This window comes from Crinia signifera, chromosome 1 (genome assembly GCF_055691185.1).
Source record: "Crinia signifera chromosome 1, ASM5569118v1, whole genome shotgun sequence".
In the NCBI taxonomy this organism is placed as follows: domain Eukaryota; kingdom Metazoa; phylum Chordata; class Amphibia; order Anura; family Myobatrachidae; genus Crinia; species Crinia signifera.
In genome coordinates this window covers 267,143,200-267,168,260 of record NC_139217.1, presented here as the reverse complement: position 1 = coordinate 267,168,260, position 25,061 = coordinate 267,143,200, and the positions used below count along the sequence as shown (strand labels likewise).

The following is a 25,061-nucleotide window of genomic DNA, read 5'->3' as shown; positions in this document are numbered from 1 at the left end:
TTCAAAGCATGTATATCTCACAACTGGTCATGATAAGAGGCAAGAGGCAGTTAACCCTTTGAGTGCCAAGTGAATTTGTCAAAATAGGTGTGAACATTGCCAAGCAATCATTTTTATCCATCAAAATGACCTGAACAGTTTACCTTATATAGGAAATATAATCCTTCTTTACACAACATTTTTTATTTGAATTTATATAACAAATGTGAGCGACACTGGGATTTTTAGTGGATATTTTACATCTCTCAGAGATTTAGGCACTCAAAGAGTTTATATCACTGATCTTCATAACCAGCCTAATTAAACACCATTGCTCCCTATTTCTTGAATATTTGTCAGCGATATCACCAAATATAGACCAAAAATGTATTTTTTTCCTTTTTTTTTGTCAAACAAAAAATATTATTTTGTTAGTTAGAGCTGCTAAACAGAGTTCCGAGGGCAAGACTCGGATCTCTGTTTTGTTGTTTGTTGTTTGGTTCTAACTAATTATTATGTTTTGAATTAGCTTCCATCCCTCCCGTATTACATTTTATGTCTTCACTTTCTTTTATATCTCTTATTTGTTACCTTGAAAAACTTTGAATGAAATATATATATATATTTTTTTTTTTAAATGCTACATGCGGGGAGTCAAAACAATCAGCATGGGATGTGTTTGATATGTTAGTAAACTTCACAAATTGAACCCATTTGGTTTGGTGCCTTGGCTTTATAGACAAGCCATACAGCAAAGACAGAATATACAATACAATAAGCTACCTTGAAAGACATTTATTGGGATTATAGAAAGAAAGTCTACATTGTAAAATCATTGGCTGGTATTATAACTCCTCTCTTGCCATGACAGGTATATTTTGGTTATCGGTATAAAAATAAAATAATTGATGCTCTTTTTTTTAGACAGCAAAAATAAAAAAATGTACATCTGATAAATGTCATTTATGACTTACTATTAATGATATGGGAAGTGTTTGTGCTTAAATGGTAAAGAGTACAAATTTAAGAATAAATCAATAAAAGTGAAAAAAATAAATCCAATACTATATATTGTAACCCTTCACTGCTGGGGTTTTTCTCATCCTTGTCCTGAGGTACATTTTCCATTTAGGCTCCTCACATACCAACATCAATAATATTAATGCTTTTTTGTGTGTGATACCCACACAAATTATAACTTTTTCCATAAGACTTTTTATTTGAAAAAAAAAAATCCATTAGACTAGTTACTCATTCTAACATGGCAAACACATTTTAATGGGCAAAACAATATATTGATTTTTCCATTGGAAATACAAGAAAGGGACCAAAAGCAAATGTGACTTGGTTTTGTATTATTTTGCTAGGAATCCACTTCACCAAAGAAGCAATAAGCAGGATTCTATGGGGAAAATTTACTATAATGGGAGTTTGACATGGGATGTTGCTATGGGCCACCAATCAGATCTGTTATCTTTTAGAAGGTGGTAAATAAATAAGTAGATCCTGATTTGTTGCCCATAGCAACATCTCATGTGAAATAGAACTCCAATCTTAGTAAATTTCCTCCTATGTTTAGAGTATAACAAAAATGAGTACTTGAAATGAAAATGCAATTATTTTAGATTTTTGTTGTTTCTATTTAAACACTATGGACCCGATTCAGACCTGATCGCTGCTGTACGAATAAGCAGCAGCCAGGGAACAGGTAGATGCCGCCCCACTATAATGAAATCCCTCTTTGCAAATGAATGTGCTCGCTGCGGTAATAGATCTCAACTTTGCAGTCAAGCGAATATGTCAAAATCCATTTGTTAGATGCTCAACATCTAATGCATTTATCCACTGGTCGCCACTCATCTCAGGGACTTACTTGGCGGCTGCAATGAAATGAGCTTGATTAAGGCTCAACTGACATCACAAGCCCTCCCCTAAAAAGCTTTCGCACGCTAGCATTATTCTAAGCATGCCTAGTGTTTTTTCTGTCACTCCTATTAAATGGCTGGTTACCACCCCCAGACACTAGCTTCCTGTCAATCACATTGCGAACGGCTTCCAACGGAAGAATGTTGCAGGATTTCTTTGTTAGCAGGTGTTGCGCGCACACATTGTGGCCCAGACGCATGCGCAGTGTATCAATAATCGGCCGCTGTGCGAATTCGTACAGCAGTGATCATGACGGAATCGGGCCCAATTTGTATAAAGATTACAGAATGAGGGACTTTTTTTTGTTTGACTCAGAATGGGGACTACATGGTCTTTAGACATCCACCATGTATGGAAATTTTTTTTTTTTTTTTGTGTGTGTACTGTGACCAATATTGTCTGGCGATCAAGGGAGCACATTGTTTTAAAGAGGAGTCTCTCTGAATTCAAAACAGGGTGCCCCATCTATGTGTGAGCCAGTATGGATGAGAAAAGGCACAACTTGCCCTTCCCCATCTACAGAAAAATAATTGTTTTCCTACATATTATGGGGCAAAAATAGCTGCAAGATGTGGTGCTATTGTTGGAGTTTTAATGTCAACGTGCAACGGGATATGGATAATATCCCGGTAGATGTGATGCCATCAGTCAGAATACTGACGCCGGATTCCCAAATTAGGGGCAGTAGACTGGCCCCAAAATTCTCGGGTCTAATGAGAATTCTGATGCTGGAATCTCGACTGCCAGCATTCCAATCGTAGGTATGCAGTGCGGGTTAGTGTTAGGCCAGGGAGAGGGTGGTAGGGGTTGGTGGTGGTTAGGTTTAGGCACTAGCAGGGGACTTAGGAGTGGGTGGGGGAGGTTGCAGTTACTCTTCAGGGAGGGTTAGGCACTTAGAAGAGGGCCAGGGTCAGGTTTAGGCGGCAGAGTAGGAAGGTTAGGCACTAGCGGGGAGTTATAGGTATGGCTGCAGGGAGGGAAGGTTAGGCTGTAGGAAGGCAGGATTAGGTTTGGGGGGCTGGAGGAAGGTAAGCATTCTTGGGATTCCCTCTATCAGGATACAAGTCATCAGTAAGCATTCCCCTCCAACCATCGCTTGAAAATTGGATTGACTCCTATCTAAATAACCAAGACCATATTTATCTAAATAACCAAGACCTATTTATTATTGCCTGCTGTACTATCTACTTTGCACTTGTGTCTGTTGAAAATAAAGTTTAAAAAGGAAAAAAGTTATCTTTAAATCACGTCATGAAAGCTTGTATTTGTGAAACACAGTAACTTAGACTAGACTATAAAAAAAGCCAGTCAAATTTGTAGAAATGTTATGCCCATCTAACCTTGCCAATTATGTGTTTATCATCCACCGTTTTGCTGTTTCACTCAGTATACAATATTGTATAAGGCTGAGTAGACACAGGAGCAACCACTAATCGTTCTGACTATACTGACGATTTCCCATGAGTCTATAACTACCCCAAATGAGCTACAAACACTACAATCTTGTTAACGATTGGACAATGTATTGCAATGTTTGGTCATTAATTTCTGGCAATATTGATGGGTTTGATGTGCTGGATAGAGCATATTGGGCGCGCACACTCAGCGATGTAAGCGATATGTTGTTTCTCCTGTGTGTACCCAGCTAAATAGACACTGTATATATTAGAATACATAAATCAAATATTATTATGTGTTATAGTATCCAGTATCTGTGATATATTGCTGATTAGTCCCAACTGTAGTATGCAGTATTCATTTACAGTATATTTCATGTAAAGTCATTATATGAATTCCTGACTATGGAGGAGATGGATAATTCCTTCAAAAGAAGATAAATGGAGAAGTTGCTCACAGCAGCCAATCACCTTCTATGAATTGTCAAGCACATTGTATAAAATGATAGGTAGAAGCTATTTGGTTGCTCTGGGCGACTTCTCTTTCTGTCCTCCTAGAAGCGTTGTTGCATCATCACCCTTTTAACCTTGTGAATAGAAGTGACTTTGGTTTCTCTCTGTATGATATGTTTGTAGAGCATATTCTATAGATATGTGTGTTTGATATTTGTGTCAAAGGTCATATATGCATTGTTCTAGCAACATGTGCGTTCCCTGTCTCTATAAATACCTGTGCTTGATTTCTGTCCCGGTGGACATGTATCCTTGGTTCCTGTCTCTATACGTGTGCTTTAGACCTGTCTTCATGGACACATATCTCTGGTTCCTGTCTCTGTAGACAGTATACTTGGTCCTTTAAAGGCAAGTATCCTTAGGCACTCACTATGTGGAAATGCTTCCCTGGTTCTTTTCTCTGTAAACAGATATACTTGGTTCCTTATAGACACATATCCTTGGGTCCTGTCTATATGGAAATGTATACTTTCACCATGTCAGTATAGACTTGTATATTTGGTTTTGTGTCCACAGAAAGATGGGGCTTATTAAAGGAGTAATTAGCTCCTGTAATAATTCTTGTTACAATGGAGGGATTTAAAAAATTTTTAGTTGCATGCAGAGAAAACACTCACTGATTTTTCATGTAATGTACATATATTGGTTAGTATTGTTTTTACACTGAATTTTAAAATAAAGATAGGACGTGTCCTTTTCCTAACTAAATCTTTCTGTATATTTTATATCTGACCTATCTGCATTGTAACCTACTCTGTATGAGCCCCATTGTCTAATCCTATCTATTTACTAAGATAGGAGTTCTATTTCAGATAGGATGTTGCTATGGGCAACCAATCACATTCCATCTATTATCTTATAGAAGGTGCTAAATAAATAAGGACATTCTGATTGGTTGTCCATAGCAATATCCCATCTAAACTAGAACACCCATCTTAGTAAATAAACTCCTCAGTATCTCTGTGGGCACAAAGCTGCTATTGCTTTGTATATGTTTTATTTAGACGGACATATATAGACATATATGTACATCTTTATAGGCATGTATACTATTTTTATTGGACACATATATTTGACTCATGTATATAGGCAGATAAAGTATATTGATATACATGTTCTATGTATTATTTGGTTCTTTGACTAAATGAGCCATTGGTTAATATGCTGAGTTATTTGCTTTTATTTTCTTTTGTGTTTTTACGTTTACTCTGCCTGAACAATTGTTAGCTTAGAATAGCCTATTCCACTATGGAGTGCTTTCTACATGATGCAACAAAGATAAAAACAGCAAAACTGACTTTAAAGAACAAAATAACCACATAAAACTTAAGATTCTACTATTTTGGTACTCTAAGTAATTTCTTGTGCTTTAACGTTTGTGTTGTATTTTTGATAGAATTTTGTGCTCTTTTATCATTTTACTTTCTACTCTGTATTTCAACAATGAATTGATTACTACAAATATGGGCAAAAACCTAGTCTGTTTGCTGCTTTTGAGTTATTAATTTCTGTAGTGAATATCTCCAATGATTCCAGAACATTTGCAAAACATTTAGCCGTGGTTCATAGACCAACCGTAGTACAGTCATAAAGGCTTGAAAGGCATGTTTCTGTAGGAGAAAAGTCAGTTGTACTTTTTCAACCTTTGAAAATTGTACCCTACTACTTATTTTGTGCTATATATTTGGACACGACTATGTACATTGTGCTTGTTAACACAACTATATGGGCCTGAGGTTTAGTTCTTGCATGTGATGTAGGAGACAAACCAAATAGGATTCTAGCCTTTTGTGCCTTGTAGACTGTATTATTTTCAAGCTAATATTATATTTATACAATGAAATGTATATTACAAGACAACTACATCGTTATGATAGATAAAATGCTACAGCAAGAGCATGGCACCGTATTCTTGATGATCGATTATAGATCTATATTGAAGGCTAATGTTTGGGCACCCGTGGTCATATTGCATGCTTACAAAGGGCCTGATTCAGAGGTGAATGCAATTTGGATGCTAAATAATTGCAGATGTCCATCAGAATTCAGATTTCCGTGTCTATGAGATACTGTTGCTATACATCTGCTGGTGAAAGAGATATAACCACTATCGGTGAGGCTGATTTGCACTAGTCCTGGCAGACATATTTCTGCTTATGATTTGAATTAATAGTCTGCACACCCACCACATATTTATCTTACACGCATCCAATTACACTCATTGAACTGCAAGCGAGATGAGTAGAACTCATAGTTACTCAGCGTTGCAATGCAGGCTCTGCAAGGCAGATGTGTGCAACTCTGAATCAGTCCTTAAATGTCTAAGCAGAAATAAATGAACACAACCTCTGCAGGGTAATTTAAATGACTTGTTTCTATACATTCCTATGTAGCTCTGAAATATTCTTAGATGCTCATGAATGCACTGCATATTTGAGAGCTCCACACAGGTGTTCTGTAATAGCCATAAATGAGGACTATAAAGGCCATTTCAAAGCTTGAATCTTTTACCTCAAATTATTTCATGGTTAATTTCATATATTCTTGGATTAGGAATTTAGCTTCTATGATTCTTCCTCCCAACAAGTATGTCCAGTGCTAACGGCTACCACACAACCCTGATATAATATATCCACCTTGCTGAACAGCTGACAAGTTGTTCTCTCCTGAATATGCTGTATCTGTTTTTCTCCAGGTGTATATTCTCCAGTTGTGGTCAAAAGGGTTCCTGCTGACAACTCCTCCAATCAAATCAGTTTGTGTAGACAATACAATACTGTGGACCAGGGTACCAGTACTCCAGTATCAGCACAATCCTTTTGCAGGTTGTAGTGATTGGTCCCTGGCCACCCATCCCAGTTCAGTTCTGTTATAGCTGTACTTTCCATAGCATCTTTACTCCTAACCTGTCATTTTCTACTCACATCAATGTTTCAATAACCTCTCAAGTTTTGTAACAGTTGGTTATTTTCAAGTGCTCATTCAGCTCCATAAACATGCCCATGGGGTTGAGTAGGAAGAATGGTCTAAGAGATTAGAGGGTCAGACTATTTATCATCTCTGAAATTATTTTAATGTTAGGCCTAAAAACAATCAAGCTTTTAAGAATGAATACCATATTAAGTTATCAATTGTAAAGGCTCCCAAATGGTTCATTTTCTGTGTTCCATTTTTTTTTTCCAATCTCTTCACCAAACTGTAGTTGTGCACTACAACCTGCATAAACAGCCCATGTTTATGTTTTGGACCCTGTAGAGGTGGTTATTTCTTTGCATTTACACATTCACATTATAACATAATTGGCAACAAACAATCATATGATCTTGCTGGTAATTGTACAGTTTTAAACACAGGGTTTCCTTCATTTGACTTACCATGACCTCTTGTTAGCTAACAGAATACAAATTTCATAAGAACGATAATCTGGGCTAGAATACAAGTACAAATGTGTCCACATGCATCTATCCTCCATGCGCTACAAGCCGCATTACAAAATGCTACACTACAGTGTTTTACTGGAAAACAGCCACTGACAAAGTAACAAGCATTTCATATGCAGATGCTGCAGCACAAAGAATATAGGCATGCTGCATATCATTTTAATCAGAAGCCTGTGCATCCTATTCGCATCACTTTGAGAATAATATGTATTTTAATGTAAAATGCTGAGTGAAAACATGCTCGGCACTACCGAGTACAAGGGCTGTTTAATGCGCAAGGAGGCTAGATGTATGTGGACACATCTGTTTGTTTCTTGGTTCCTCTACTATAGGTCAGTGATGTACATGTTTGTTACAGGAAATGCCGCATGTTGTGGGTGACATCTCACTAAAACAAAGATGTCACACCATACTATGTATAAGGAGGGTCCACAGGTAGCTAGGTGCCACAGCAAGCCATAGAGGTCTGGAAAACACTACTTTGCTACTTTCACCTTTATGGATATTAAGATTAAAAATCCCACACAACAAAATTGGATAACAATAGCTTTCTACTAGTGTATATATATATATATATATATATATATATATATATATATATATATATATATATATATAAATAAAATTAATAATGGAGGTTGTATTATTTAGAGTTTATATTAATTAGTAAGTGGCACTATATGTGTATATATATATATATATATATATATATATATATATATATATTTATTATATAGATATATCCCCTATTTGTACAGCCAACCTCTGTGTAGAATGAATAGATTAGTATGTACTTCGCATCTGATAATTCCTGGGCTATTAGAATCCGTGCTACACCACATTATGCTCATCCAATAATCATATGTCTTCTCTGGAACTGCACTTCTTTTAGTTTACAATGTGAGCAGTAGAATGCTTCAGAACCCGGGTTTGAAGCAGGCACATTTTTCTATGTCTTCTGTAAAGTTGCCGTTTTCTTACTCCTTTATTTTTGGGTTGCTACAGGCTTCTCTGGCAGAACTGTACTTCCTTGCTGCGGAAATTGCTGATGCGCTCTCCAACTTTTCTTGCTGTATTTGTGCTGCTTGCGACATCTCCTTTTTTAACCAGGGCACATTCACCAGCCATTTTTTTTCCTGATACACGACTCTTTCATTGGAACTGAGGGAATTTTACATGTACGGTTTTCATCATGAAGCTATTAGTCAGCCGTGACCTGGTAGGCGGATCATTTCTGTTATATCAGCATGATGAAGCAGAACAGATGTTTTCACAGTACCAATGTCTTTTTTTGTTTGTTTTAAATACAAGAAAACTGAAGAAAAACTGTATTCTTCTGTCGGATTTTGCATCCTTTGAAAATAAAACTCATGATATTCGGACATACTGTAAAGCAAAACCTGCAGTTGCTGCCCAATGAATGTGCAAGGCGGTGTCTGTATGCCTGTGCAGTCACAGTGTTAGAATGCAGCAAGGGACATGAATCCTCGTCTTTAAAAGCAAAGAAAATCTGGCATTACTGTGCATATAGATGGATGGAATGGATGCACCAGCAATCTGATTGCTTACATGAGACTGCACTTCCCTTTTATTTTGTCTGCCCTCTTCTGCTTGCTGGACCTTTTGCCATCAATATTAAGACTCATGTTCCTCCTTTTCTCCAAGTTTAGAAGCTCTTGGAAAAGTTCCTTCACATTGTAGTTCATCTTGGCTGAAGTCTCCATGAAGGCACATTTCCATTCTTTGGCTAATGCCTCCACTTCTTTTGTATCCACTTCACGTTGTGTTTCATCACACTTGTTTCCCACTAGCATAACCGGAATACTCTCTATGTTCCCTTTGATCTGCAGGATCTGCTGATAGATGGGCTTCAGCTCCTCAATTGACTGTTTGCTGGTAACGGAGAACACCAGAATGAAGGCATGGCCCTTGGAAATGGAGAGTCGCTGCATGGCTGGAAACTGGTGGCTTCCGGTTGTGTCCGTAATCTGCAGGGTGCACACACTTTTGTCACAGCTAATTACCTGTCGATAAGTATCCTCAATGGTGGGAATATATGTGTCTCGAAATGTCCCCTTTACAAAACGTAGGACCAAAGAGCTCTTTCCAACACCTCCTGCCCCAAACACAACCACTCGATAATCATTACTTTGTTCTGGCATTTTTAAAGCTTGTTGAGTCCTAGAAAAAAATGTAAAACAGAATCACATTTATTGTTAAAGAAATAGATAAGACTTTTACAATTTTTACCCAAAATCATATCAAAATCAGACATCACATTTCCACCACCCAGTTAGTTTGGCTACTCCATCAAATCATACCCAGAAGATGACTCTTGACACTGATCTGGGGAATACTGCATCTATAAGACAATTTGTACCAAATATAAACATCTGTTTGCTACTTGGATTTTCTGGCCTGACAAAGGCTAGTACTTTACAATGGGGAAAAAATTCAGCAATACCCAGAAATGATGTTATATACTGACAAGCCTATTGTTTCTACCTGATGCAGCTGCTGATGCCAGTTGAACTTTAAGTGCTTAATGTGGGTGATTCAATTGTTTAAACAGCCATTTCAATTGTTGCCACGCATTAAAAGGCTGTGTTTAGCCATTGGGGTGCCCAAACCACTGAGTTAATGCACATTTCTGCTCACCAACTCAGTGATGTATGGGAAGAAATGTACCCCCCCCCCCCCCCTCCATGCTGCACTCACTTTCATTTATTTAGATGCATATTAATTTCAATGTCTCTTAATGACATTCTTTATTGAGATCATGAGTTAACAGGGACTGCGATATCTAACCAATGAGTAAGTGATCTGCTTCTTAACAATTAAGCTAACTATAGTAATTTAGATATCAAAAATGTTGAAACTTTTTTGTCATTCTTTTCCAAATATATAAAAATGTATCACTTTAGGGACCAATAAGATGTGGACAGAATTGAATCAAATGTATCACTTTAGGGAGCAATAACATGTGGACAGAATTGAATCTCACAGATACATAAGAAAAACACAAGCAGGTACATAATACCCCTTTCACATCGCACTTTTAAAACGGTATATTGCCGTTTTTTTCCCATTTTAAAACGTTTAAGGCTGCAATGTGAAAGTGCCAAAGTTGATTTACCGGTTAAAGTTAACTGGTATTTCAACACAGTTAAAAAGCAGAGTCCTACACGTTTTAAAGCCGTTTTTTAGGCAGTGTGAATGGCTCTATTTCAATGGCTTGAAACGTGTCCCTTGTGGGTTAAACGGGTTGAATGTTTGAATGGTATTAAATGATTTTTAAAACGGTTTTCACCTGCAATGTGAAAGGTCTCAAGGCTCAGACCCGTTTTAAAGTCCCATTTAAGAATACCGTGTCATTACCCATTTCTGCAATGTGAAAGCAGTATAAGTTTACTGAGGCATCCAAATATTGATGGATATAATAAGTATTGATGTGACTTCATGGTGATAATAACACATGCAGAAGCTGCATTGGTCTATATGTACACAATCTAATAACACATTCCAAAATTCAAATTTTCCTGTATGCAGTTCTCCACATGGAATATTAATTCTAAAAAGTACTGTAAACTGATAGCCACCACTTCATATATAAAATAGCCGCCACACTGCTGGCCATCCCAATTCTGCCTCTCCAGGCATAGAAAAGTAGATGATATGACAAAATGTATGTATGTATGTAAGCATATTGCATTATGGTTGCATAATGGTAATGAAGTGTTATACCAGCGGTGGCCAACCCGCGGCTCGCGAGCCGCATGCGGCTCGCCGCGCTGTAAATTGCGGCTCCAGCCTCCCGTCTGCAAAGCGGGGTTTTGAATTTGGCGCCAATTCGGCTGCCAAATTCAAAACGCTGCATCGGCGGCCATTAGGAAACGACCGCGGCGAGCCAATCAGCGCTCGCCGCGCCGTTTCCGCCCTGCCCCCGGCGTCTGACATCAGACGCCAGCGGGAGGGCGAAAAGTCCGTCCTGAAGACGCGAGAAGCCGCCGGAGGATGGCGCAGAAGACGGCGGCGGGGAGAAGAGTTCCGGCGCCGCAGAAGACGCCGGGATCAAGACAGAAGATCTCCGGCGCCTTCTGCAAGAAAAAAGAAGATGGCTCCCGGAGAGGCCAGCGGGGGTGGGAAGCAAAAGAGCTGACGAAGCTCCCCCCAGCGGCCTCTCCCAACACCAGGTAGGGGCCTTTGGCCTCCTACCCTCCATCCACGCTAGACCACCGGGTGTCGGGCACTAGGCCCGTGGGCAAATTCAGGCCCTTCTGGCCTGTGTGCGCATTAGTCGGGCCCTCTTGGCCCGTGGCTCATTTGTTTGTTGGGCCCTCCTGGCCCTCTAGGTGGGCCCTTTAGTTAGGAAGCTGGGCCCTCCAGCATAGGTGTTGCACTGTGGGCAACACCTGTGCTGGAGGGCCCAGCTTCCTAACTGTGGGGTCATATGACGTTTGGCACTGTGGGGGGCATATGTTTGGCACTTTGAGGGGCATATGATGTTTGGCACTTTGAGGGGCATATGATGTTTGGCACTTTGAGGGGCATGTGATGTTTGGCACTTTGAGGGGCATATGATGTTTGGCACTTTGAGGGGCATGTGATGTTTGGCACTGTGGGGGGCATATGATGTTTGGCACTTTGAGGGGCATATGATGTTTGGCACTTTGAGGGGCATATGATGTTTGGCACTTTGAGGGGCATGTGATGTTTGGCACTTTGAGGGGCATATGATGTTTGGCACTTTGAGGGGCATATGTTTGGCACTTTGAGGGGCATGTGATGTTTGGCACTGTGGGGGGCATATGATGTTTGGCACTGTGGGGGGCATATGATGTTTGGCACTGTGGGGGGCATGTGATGTTTGGCACTGTGGGGGCATGTGATGTTTGGCACTGTGGGGGGCATGTGATGTTTGGCACTGTGGGGGGCATATGATGTTTGGCACTGTGGTGGGCATGTGATGTTTGGCACTGTGGGGGGCATATGATGTTTGGCACTGTGGTGGGCATATCTGGCACTGGGGGCATAAAGTTTTGTCATGTGGCCACTCTCCTTGTGTCATATGACCACGCCCCTGACCACTCCCCCGATCACGCCCCTTTTTGGCGCGCGCATGATGTTGGCTCTTTGGCTTGACGACTGATATTTTTCGGCTCTTTACCTCTGACCGGTTGGCCACCCCTGTGTTATACTAATAAACCCCTATAATTTAGTCTTTAATTTCTAGTTTCCGGGGAATGTACATTGGAAATATTCAGCCTAATATAGGGGGTTATTTTGGTTCACTCTTTCTGACAAAATCCTTCCTAGATGGACAACACTGCAGGGGGGCAGATGTAAAATGTACAGATAATTAGATTTGGGTGAGTTATTTTGTTTCTGTGCAGGGAAAATACTGGCTGCTTTATTTTTACACTGCAATATAGATCTCAGGGGTAGATTTATTATAGCGGCGCTAAAAGCACCGCTATAACAGTTCCTGCTTCCCCCCTGGCCGTCTGACTGCGCATGTGTGGGATCTCGCTACTCTCGCGAGATCCCCAGCGCTGTCCCTGCTGTGGGCATAGGGCATCGCCGCCTGGAGCTGTCGAAGTCGCTAGCTGCAGGCGGCGGAACAGTCAGTGGTGCTGACTGTTCATAAATTAGGCAGACACCCACTAGGAAATATCGTAGCTGCGCTATGCCTCCTGCCCCACAGTGTCGCACGCTAGACACCGGCTCGGCGGGTGTCATAGATCGGCGGAAGCGATATCCCCTGCCATAAGGCACGGGGATAGCGCATATTCCCCTGATCGCCTAATAATTAATCTACCCCTCACTTTGAAGTAAAACCCCACCCAAATCTAATTCTCTCTGCACAAGTTACATCTGCCCCCCTGCAGTGCACATGGTTTTGTCCATCTAAGAAGGAACTTGTAAAAAAGAGCGAACCAAAATAACCCCCATAATGTGCACTTGAAGGAACCTATTGGCACAATAGTTGCATGTGGAGGAGTCTGATGGCAGAATGGGGTGCCGGACGGCTCACCGACAGTCGGCATTCCAACAGTCATTATTCCGATGTCGGAATCCCGACTGCTCCCTCGTGGGGGTCCACAGCCCCCATATAGGGAGAGTGCAGCGTGGAGAGCGCAGAGAGCCCGCAAGGGGCTTCATTGCGCTCCCCCCGCTGTGCAGTTGGGATTCCGACTTCGGAGTAATGACTGTCGGAATCCCGACTGTCGGTGTGTTATACCACACCCGGCAGAATGATGGCACGTGGACTAGTCTAATTGTATAATAGTGTCATGCAGAATAGTCTGATGGCATAACAGTGGAATGTGGAGGGGTTGGATTGCATTATAGTGGCATTTAGGTAACGGCAAACATCTAACAATGTTGCTGACACCACACTAATTTATGGCACGGGAAAATCATTTAGACATATTAAAAAAGAAGAAGTATAATTTGCTGTGAATAATTTTTCAGATATTGGTAGGATATGCGTGCTAGGTTACGGTACAAATGGATGACAGTGATTAGGTCGAGACCTTGAAATGGCCGACATACCCAAGGTCGACATTGGCAAAAGGTCAACCCAAGCTTATGGGCGACATAGACCATTAATAGTGGCATTTAGTAGGCGACCTGGTGAGTGTTGACCTATACATTTGATCTCTCAGGGGAGAAATCGGCATGCTCCTATGGTACTTACAGTATGTACATTTGATATCTCAGTGCAACCAATCTTATACAAGATTAATTTTCACATGGCGCAATTAGACTTACTGTACATTCAAATCTAGATAAACGATAATGATAATAATAATAATAGTAACAACTCGGACCTATTGTTTCATTTCTCAGATTTATCACCTGACCAATGATCCCTACACAGTGTTTTATTCCCCCCCTTCCCACACACATATGAAGATCCTATAAAACTCACTCCCTGTCACTGAAGGACTGAATAGTACAGAACACAAAGAGTGTACCGCAGTGCAATCTTCATATCCTACTTCTCTATCAGCTTGGGAACCATCTTAACACACTTCTGTGGTAGAATGCTGCAGAAGGAACAAGGGACTTTGCAATGTAGGGGAAATAGCATAGGCAGGAGGTGTGGAAGCTGGATCCTCTTTTTTTTGTAAGGAAAAGAGTGACGTGGTTAATGGTTTAACATTTTAATAGAGTTAAGACGAAATTATTAATACAGTTAAGATAAATTGATTAAAGCTTTTATTGGGGTAAAGGTGTTTATTTTCTTATTTGAGTGAGATAATACGTGAGTTAATGAATTTTAATTAAATGAATTGACAATTTTGGAAGTAATTAGTGATTAGGATGAGGAAGTTGATGATTTAAGGGTCTAATTATGCCAAATGGGTCATTACAATGATGCTGAAGAAGTTAATGATTTTTGAGGAGTGGTTAATTAGCGATGAGGGGATGATTTGTGTGACCGTAACAAAACTGTTCTCCATAATGAATGTAAGTCTCAAAACTCTTTTTTTGTATTGTAGTTTGGTATTAAAATTGCTTTATGTAGTGTATTGTGGCATCAAACATGCTCTCTGTATCGAATGACAGCCACAAAAATTCTCAGCTTTTACTATATGGTGATCATTGAGTTCTAGATGTGTTACTTTCTATAAAGTGTATGGGAGGGTATTAATATAATGGTAATCAGTGTTCAAAGTGTGCCTGTATGGAATGCTATGACATACTGAGAACTGGAAGTTTTTATTTTTGTTATTTTTTATTTTATTTATTCGTTTGTGCTTTGGGCACAGAGAAGTATGTTAGTGTGCTGTACGGACATATAATAACTACTGCTAGAGGGATACTCTTAGGCGCAGTTGTGTGTATGCTGAGTATACAACCCTCATATCAGTGCGGTTTAGTTATTATAGCGATCAGTGATGAAATTGACAGCTGAAGAGGTTGCCAGCAATCAAATGTTCCTCTGCCACAGCCAGACAGTGGTTCAAGCTCTTCAGGTAAATTGTCACAGTCCAATGGATGGATAGGGTAAGTACACCAATGCATTGTGTTGCAGCTTTAACAAGAACTCAGCAGTTTCTTATTATTAAACCTTATAGGGCACCAAGTGTCCTCACACAATTTGACTTTTATGACATGTGCATTTCTATTTTAAGATCAAAAGCATATAACTGAATCTTAGAGATGGGCTATTTTAACTTTGGCCTAGTATTTCCATTACCTGAGAAATGTTAGGCTGCTGCTATTTGCAGCTGGTGGTCTGTTAATATAGGCATGTGCAGCACATTTTTTTAGGGGGTGCACTGTCAAAGGGGTGTGCCTAGCACCACCTATTGGGCATGTCTAACACTGCCAATCAGACATGTCTACCATCATCTATTGGCACTGCAGATTTGTAAATTAGCTGTATTGTCCTTTCATATTTTTGGCCCGATTAAGGCCATTAATGTTTGTACACGTTCGTATATGGGATTGCCCATAATTGGCCTTCTTAGTACATTTCCCCCTGACCTATGATTTCATTTTCATTTATGCTACATGCTGAGTTCTAAAATATATTTTGAAATATTTCTTTATCTTGTTTTATTATATTCCTATAAAACTACAAAAATGGTTCAATTATATTTGCAGGAATTACCTTAGTATAATCCAACTTGTGGTGGTTGTCAAACTCTGGGCATAGTTAATGCTTCAGGGGGTTGGGGGAAACAAAGTGTGCTTTTCTTACTACGTAACAGATGTAACTCTACACTATTAGATACACTATTTGTGGTAAACATCTAGATTGCTTCAAATTTAAAATGCACACAAAGAAGCAAATTTTACGACAATTGTATCTACCACTGGTGCATAAAAACATGAAGCGTGAACAAGCCTCACCATTGTTGTCTGCTATATCAATTAATTGTTTAAGTGTAACGGATGTAACCAGGATAGGACATGGTCATTTCTGAAATAAAATACGTCTGATTTCTCTGAAACTACAACAAATATTTATTCCATGCTTTTTAACAATAAAGCATACACCACACAGATTGTTTTAGTAAAATTTTCAGGAAAGTTTTTTTTACCTTGACAATATTTAAAGGAATGTATGCATAACGGATGTAACCAGAAAATCCTCACGGATGTAGCCATCAAATACATCAATCAGGAAATGAAAAAAGGCCCCTTGCATTAACTGATACAGGGTCATTTAGCCTTCTAACAATGTTTGCAGATGGGTACTATAACTCATCATCTTGTTTTGGCCATAACCACCCACCTCTGGCTGGATGCATCACCCAAACACAGAACTCTACATTCTCACTTATATCAGTGACAATACCACACAAAAAGTGGACATGGGTCATGAAAAAAATCAATTGGGGCTATTCAAAATATGAATTGCCGAGTCCATCAGTCATAGGGGGGTATGCAATCGTCCGCCGCTATTTTTGACGGGAATCAGAAGAGGGGTCCTATGCAATGTTGTCCTTACTGACAGCATTGAAGAGGGTTCATGGCAGAATGAGCCAAACTTTAAAAGCTGTGGGATTGTCGCAATTCCGACTGTAGATCGTCATCATGGCCATTTTTGTGGCCACACCCCCTTTCGCAGATCGGAAGACGGAACATTGAATCCTGCCTACCGATTTGTTGTCGGGCAAACCGAAAACAAGCCAGGATCACGGCTGTCGGAAGGAATCAAGCGCCGTGATCCTGGATTGCATACCCCCCATAGTCTATAGTTCTTGTCTATAGTAGAAAAAAATCGTTTGGTAACAGTGTGTCACATGACATGCTGCCATTTTGTCTTATTTCAGTAATGGTTATCAGGCAGACACTGATTGTGACCACTGATTATCTATTGTGGTTTTCTGAAAAAAGGGTAAGAAACTTGGATTATTGTAGTATATAACACAAGTTGAGGACATGTACTGTCAAAAATTATATGTTGATAATCAGTTTTAATGTGGTTTTAATATGCAAGAGAGAAATACAAAGAAGGAAGCTATGGCACCTGCAGGGTGTCCATCACATGTACTGTTAGTGAGGCTTTTACTGTTTTTGTTAAGCAGCTAATAATGGAAGGATTGTGGTGACACAAGTGATTTTGAGGGACTCTTGTCAATTAAGGCCTCATGATTAACACCTTCTCTTTTGCGTTTTCACATTTCTGTCATTCTGTTTCTTGATTTGACTGCTTCTGCTCGCCTTCTGGCACGAGTCCATTCTGACCTCCTTTTTTCTGGTCTTCTAATTTTTTTTCTTTATTTCTGCAGCCTTTTCTGTGTTCAGTCTGGCTCTATATTTTCTCATTCTTTCTGCAGGTGTCATAGCTTCCTTCTTTGTATTTCTCTCTTGCATATTGTTCATCTGGGATGAGCAAGCCAACTTGTAATAAAAGCTAACAGGCATAAGTTGTTAATGTAACATATGTAACATAAACTATGTTACATACGTTACATTAAGCATATTACATAGGTTACAGTACAGGACTGCCAAAGGTAATACGTTGTGATCAAATGTCAAAGGAATTTTTAATCCTCTCATAAACCATTAGAGATCTGGTAAATATCATTCATTTATTCATCTTTTTAAACAAAACATGGACAAAAATTACCCAAAAACTTAACGGATGTAACACTTAATATGTGCCACATGTAACGCTTTTACTAACATAAAACCACATGAAATACTGATTATCAACATATAGTTTCTTACAGTACATGTCCTCAACTTGTGTTATTTACTACAATAATCCAAGTTTCTTACCCTTGTTTTCCGAAAACAGCAATAGATAATCAGTGACACAATCAGTGTCTGTAACCAAATAAGACAAAATGGCAGCATGTCATGTGACACACTGTTACCAACCGATTTTTTAAAAATACTATAGACTATGACTGATGCACTGGGATATTCATATTTTGAATATCCCAACTTTTTTTTTCATGACTCATGTCCAGGGGAGGTACCAGGGGAGGGGGGGGGGGGGTATATTACTGGTTAATTACCGTTTTGTAGCTTTCACAAGGGGTTCAATGTGAAAGGTACAAAAACGGTAATTAACCAGTACTATACCGTTGCAGTGGGAAAGGGGTTAAACCTGCTTTGACCCGTTTAAAGAACCGTTTAAAAAAACAGGTCAAAGCAGGTTTGGCAGTGGGAAAGCAGCATCAGATATATTGCCACCCTTTGCCAGGAAGTCAATAATCATCCCATTTTGTAAATGGATAATTTGGCCCTTTTTTTACCCATGACAGCAATGAATTATATCTGTGCAAATGGCCTCTTGCACATATTATATACCCACCAAGCCAGTACACGACACGTGACATACTGCACTGCCAACGTCAATTATTTGTAGAGTAGTCATAATAATGTGACGTGACCTTTTCAAATCATGGCACACCCAATACGATTTTAAAATTGCCAAGGTGCGCCATCAGTACCCCACGAGAAAAAAAACACACATTGGCCCCACAGTAATTAAAGAAATGCACTAGTCTACTCTTTGCTGTAATTCCATATACTGCCCCCAAGATAATTTGACCACACAATGCCCCCAAACTGAGCAACACTGTGCAGCAAGACAACATCAGTCATGGTAAATCAGAGGTCACAGGCTGGGCTGCGAAAGCGCAGATAGTCGGGTATTAGGACAGGGCTGTAAATGCAGAGAAGGGGGTATTAGGACAGGTCTCTAAGTGCAGAGAGGGGTATTAGGACACAGCTGTGAGGCAGAGAGGGGGGTATTAGGACACAGCTGTGAGGCAGAGAGGGGGGTATTAGGACCAGGCTGTGAGTGGAGAGAGGGGGGTATTAAGATATGACTGTGTGTGTAGTGAGGGGGGGTATATGGACAGGACTGTGAGTGCAGAGAGGGAGGTATTAGGGCGGAGCAGTGAGTGCAGAGATGGGGGTATTAGGACAGGGCTTTAAGTGCAAAGAGGGGGTATTAGGACACAGCTGTGAGGCAGAGAGGGGGGTATTAGGACAGGGCTGTGAGTGCAGAGAGGGAGGTATTAGGACAGGGCTGTGAGTGCAGAGAGGTGGTTTAAGGGCAGGGCTGTGATTACAGAGAGGGAGGTATTAGGACAGGGCTGTGACCTGTGAGTGCAGAGAGGGGAGGTATTAGGACAGAGCTGTGAGTGCAGGGAGGAGGGTATTAGAACAGGGCTGTGAGTACAGAGAGGGGGGTATTAGGACAGTATTGTGAGTGCAGAGAGGAGGGTATTAGGACACAGCTGTAAGTGCAGAGAGGGAGGTATTAGGACAGGGCTGTGAGTGCAGAGAGGGGGGTATTAGGACAGGGCTGTGAGTGCAGAGAGGAAGGTATTGGGACATTACGTTAAAAAACTTTTATTAGTATCTTTAAAAATGTATTGTGTCAAAACATTATGGAAAGAGAAAATATTTATATATATTTCAATTTTTCAGTGATGCATCTTGAGGTATCTTGCATTTATGTTGTAAAACACATAAAACACATGAAATATATACAAATATATTTGATTTGTGCATAAAACAAGGTTTCAAAACATGAAACAAAGTTTGTGTACTATCTCAGGCACTGAAATTTGAATGCCAACAATCATTGTCTTGCACATATTTTGTGCCAGTTACACATCATGTCCTCAGTAGTGCTGTTATAGATGTCCCCAGTAGTGCTTTTAGCAAGAATTTTTTTCCCACTTTCTGGAATGTATGGTTTTCTGAATAATTTGGATAACGGATATTTGGATAAAGGATACTTAATCTGTATTGTAGCAAGCCATATGTGTAAAAATAAAGCACTCCTGATTTCACTGATGGTAGAAGTAATGTACAGTATTTGCAGCTCTCCCACTAAAGCAAATAGGGGTACAGCCCCTGTAGCCAAACCCCTTACACTACTGCCAAGGGCCAGCTTAATTTAAAAAAAAAAATACTTGTTTCACATCCTGCCACATCGTGCTCTGCAGGCAAAACAGACACCCTGCAGAGCCACCCTTAGATTTTAACTGTATTTATGGGAAATCTTAATTAAAGCTCTATGACTAAACTCTGGGGGGCTTAGACAACCAACACTGCAGGTTGGCTATTGTCTTCATGCATGTGCTACATATGGTAACCATATTTCATTGATGAAAATTTTATTACAAACATGGAGCCTCATATACTATAATATAGTACAATATTGGCGGGTTTTAATTTGGAAATAATAAAATAAAGGCTTCTGTACACTTTGCCAATAAGCTTTGTTTAATAGGCTTGTGAATTTCTAGGTGTCTACTTGCAGGGCCGTCTTAACAGCAGTGTGGGCCCCTGGGCAAAGCAATGCACTGGGGCCCTTACCCATTCTCCCCTCCTAGGGGTGGGGGGTGCTATCAGCAACAGCTTTGATGTCCCACGGGTGGCAGGGGGTGCTCTATCTTCCACTCAACATGTAGGACCTGGAGCAGTAACTTCTGCTAATTACTCCTTTACTGCACAGGTGGTGGGAGGGAGAACACTAACGTGTGGAAGGGGGCACTGAGCTGAATGAAGGGTCCCTTGTAAATGACTTCCAGGGAGGTAGGGGGTGTTTTATACGCAGTGGAGGGTTGGATAATGGAGTGGGCTTAATATTCGTCATTTTCCGCCGGAAGTGCAGCTTATTTGACTGCAGATATCGCCATTATCTGGAAATAGATTTCTTAGCCTTCAATAGTATAAAAAACTAGAGTCCCAACTTTCAGGAGGTGCTGGGAACTTGGGGATCAGAAACCAGGACTGAGCCAGAGCAATCCATTGACAAAAATATAAAACTGTACACCAGACGTTTGGAGCTGGAGCAGGGACCGGCTGCTGGAAGGATGATATCTCTGGTTGTGGGCATGATAGAGACAAGCCGCTAGTGTCGACAGAAACTTTTGGAATCTACTCTCAGAAACACTCTACGTCAGAGAGAACCTGAGAAATATGACTGGGAATTGCAATTAACAGGTCAGATGTGGACTGCTGCTTTGAAGTTGGATATCTCCAGTTCCCCAGGGCCGATTTTCAAAATTCTGGTATCCCTGGAAAAAGGGGATCATCAGCTATCAGCATGGGGCCCTTATACACCTGGGGCCCCTGGGCAAGTGCCCATTAAGCCCATACGAAAAAACGGCCCTGTCTACTTGTACTCTGATTGATGAGAATGCACAATAAGTAAAAGTTGCTTTGATCTATAAGCTGTTTCCTATGTAGTCTGGTCGTAAAAACCACCAATAAAACATTACAAGAATAGAGTGTGATGTGGCAAAATCATCTCAAATGTAATCTAACCACAATTGAAGTCGAGTACAGTAGTCCTCAATGGCCTCTTTCCCATCATGGGTGTGCATAGCCCTTCTGTTGCCTAAGATGGTATTTTAACCCCTTACTCAAATAAAAAATTTTTTGCAGCAGGGCATAATTAGCTGGGTGAACCACTGCTGCAGTCATAACTTGGATGACTAGCTGAATTTGGACATGACATTCACCAACCGGTGAAGTGCCATTGGCTCAGACACTGTCATAGAACATGCACAGCAGTGTACTGTGATTGGATAACATGTCTACCACATACAATAGCAATGCCTAGCCATACACAAGCTCTCCTATGATTGGCAGACAGTCAAGGACACGGAAGTGTCCAACCAATTACAGCAGAGCATTGATATTCATTCATGTCATATTAATTTAGTGAGTCCTCAAACAGGACTAAATAATCAAGAAAAATGTACTATTATCTATTTATTTTTGCGGTTGGCCCATTATACATTTTTGCACCTAGGCATGCCACCAGTACGTTTTTCCCCATGATTGCAAACTCCATGCACCAGATGTACACTAACATCTATTATGGTGAATATTGTCCCATTAATCAATATGCAATCTACCAACAAGGTACAAACACCAGTTTAGAGTATATCATGCTTAATGTAATAACTGTAATATAAAGTCCATTACACCCTCCTGTCTCAAATATCTGCCTTTGTTTGCATGTATACAGTATAGGCAAGCCACCTGGACATTAGGACAGCATTGAGGTAGTACAAAATGTTTTTCATCAGTGAGGTCACAAGTCTCACCAGGGCATTTTCTCTTCATAACAAAGTAATAATAATTGGTTCTAACCTTTGGGCCAGATGTACTAAGCTTGAAACGTGATAAAATGGAGAGTGATAAACAGAGAGCCAATCAGCTCCTACCTGCCATGTCACAGGCTGGGTTTGAAAAATGACAGAAGGGAGCTGATTGGTTGGTTGTTTATCACTCTCCATTTTATCACCTTTCAAGGCTTAGTAAATACTAAGCTTGAAACGTGATAAACAGAGAGCCAATCAGCTCCTACCTGCCATGTCACAGGCTGGGTTTGAAAAATGACAGAAGGGAGCTGATTGGTTGGTTGTTTATCACTCTCCATTTTATCACTTTTCAAGGCTTAGTACATCTCGCCTTTAGTCTCCCTGAATAAGATCTATTGCTGTTACTAGATCATATATGGCAATATATGGAAATCTAGACTAACATAAATGACTTGTAATAGGTTACACTGCACATATAAGTTTGAATGTGATATTTATGCCACATTAGTTATTCTGGAGACTGTTACATCTGTCATTCTGGTCCATGTACCCAACAGGAAATGTAGCAGAGCCTAAAATAATGGAGGTTGCATAGTGTGTCATCGAGGTCTTCCTTCCTATCTGATGCACTCCTGTTGTGTGGGAGATACCTCAATAAATGGATGTGCACTGCAGCACAAGCCAGTCATCTGAAGGAGTAGAGCAAGTCACGACTGAACTAGCAAGCTATAGCTAGTACTACTGGCTCTTCCCACATACTCACTGCAATAGCAATGCCTCTGTGAGCATCTCTGGGCAGAGGCAGCAACATAAGATCCTAGCACCACCATGTCACATATCTGTAGAACACGGGTTCTCATGGTAATAACTTTACTTTCATTCTGAAAAAGCAGCAGTGATAATATGCTGAATCAGGAGACACACATGTACCCATTTACTGACCTACCTACTACTCTGCACCCTGATCAGTGGCTCCTGATAATAGTGCATCTGCTCATGGTCTCACGTTGCACTGCAGACAGCATGAGGATGGAGAATTGCCTGGGCACAATGTCATAGTGTGAGTGCAATGTCCTTCTCATAGGGGGTCTGCCTGTCACACATGGTCAGACCGAACTTCCCTCCAGCTGAAGGTTAGCGCTGGTCATCCATTGGGCCAGCTCCACAAAGCATTGCCAAGCTGTAGGGGCAATATTACCGCCAACAGGCAAGGCATAGCCTTGGCCCAGGTGAGGCAGATAAGACTTCTGCATGGATAATATCCTTCAGCCACTATTATATATATATAAATACACACAAAGCTATACATATTTTGATCTCAGAACGAGAGTTCTAGAAATATCGGTGTGTGTGTGTATATATATATATATATATATATATATATATATATATATAAAATAATCGGTGTATAATATGTGTATTAGTGAATAACCCTACATGCACCTTCTCCCTGCTCAGGCACACTGTCCTCTGACAGCACAGAGCCTGCTGCAATGCATGCCACCCTCCCTCTGCTCTTCTCATTACAATGCTGCCTGTTTTGCTGCAGGATTACGGTCCCCATTCGGGGGATGCCAGCACTGCGCCTGATGCTAAGAAGAAGTAAGTAGCCAGAATGGGTATATAGAGCCCAGGTCTCACCTGGTCTCTCTGGTGTCGCCTTGCTGCCTGATCACAGCATAGTTGTGTGTGCGCTGCGGCTGCCTCTGTCAGCAACACCCCGGGATGGTCACAGCTCCAGCAGCCACATCCAGATCTTCTGCCCTCTAAAGCTCCACACGCAGCAGTCTCCTGTCCCCCCTCATGCCCCGGTGTGCGGAGCTGCAGCACTCAGTGATTAATCACTCAGGGACATGGTGGTGTAATGATCTGTCAGCGATCAGCAGCAGCTGCAGCATTACTCCTCCGGGTGACTCCTCAGCATTCTGCAGGAACCCGTGGGCTGCATAGAGGTATCAGAGGGAGGGAGATGCTGCTGCTGCTGCTGCTGCTATCTGTGTGCGTGTATGTGTGTGTGTGCGTATGTGTGTCGTTGTGTGCGTGTGTAGCTAGCCTGCCTGGGTGATCAAAGCTCAACTCGCTTAGGTTACATTATAAACATGGTGTATTTTCCACCAATGACCTCTATATAATCCGTCATAGCCAACTAAATATAAAGGTCTGGTAATGGAAAATAAACAGGAACAAGTCACACATCTCGCTGACTTATACATAATAATGATCAGGGAGTATGGGGCCAGCAATAGACAACAGCATTGCATCTGTTCCTGAGCAAGATGACAAATACTAGTTGTTTTCCCTTTGTTGTTGCAAGCGTCAGCTAAACCACAGTAGTGCTTTGGTCTGCTGGAAGCCCCAAGGGGGAATTACACTGTGTGCTGCTGCTATATGTGGTAAGAGGCTACAGCAGCAAGGGAGGTTTATTCCATATTTGACGCAGCAATGCCTCCCACACTGGCCAAGAGAACGCAGCATCCAATTTGGGGCTTGTTCTATTATTGACGTTTATCAGAAGTGATGTACACAGAGCTGTGAGGTAGGAGGCTGGGATTACACAGACAGGAGTACTCCCAGACCTTCTCTTATGATGGGGACTCTTGGGGAGAGGTTCATTAGCTTGTAAAGAATACACCAAAGCTATCTGATGATTCCTCTATTCCCAAATGGCTAGGAATCCTTTTAAAGCTGCAATTACAGAACTGCTTCTTATCTGAGCTTACACAAAAGGGATTCAGGCCTGTCCAGTCTCTTCTGCC

The 25,061-nt window shown here is 40.8% G+C and overlaps 1 protein-coding gene across 1 annotated transcript; it reads right to left on the bottom strand.

The window, feature by feature from the left end:
• Window positions 1–1,209: 1,209 nt before the first annotated feature.
• On the bottom strand, window positions 1,210–24,333 carry DIRAS1 (DIRAS family GTPase 1). The gene is made up of 2 exons (XM_083183222.1): window positions 23,947–24,333; window positions 1,210–9,436 (listed from the first exon to the last, which is right to left on the bottom strand). Exon 2 carries the CDS (start codon window positions 9,415–9,417, stop codon window positions 8,821–8,823), a length of 597 nt encoding a protein of 198 aa, XP_083039348.1. The 5' UTR covers window positions 9,418–9,436; window positions 23,947–24,333; the 3' UTR covers window positions 1,210–8,820.
• Between the last annotated feature and the right edge of the window lie 728 nt (window positions 24,334–25,061).

What these genes read in the sequence shown, in the direction of transcription:
- DIRAS1 (XM_083183222.1), bottom strand. Translation starts at nt 9,417, where the DNA reads ATGCCAGAACAAAGTAATGATTATCGAGTGGTTGTGTTTGGGGCAGGA.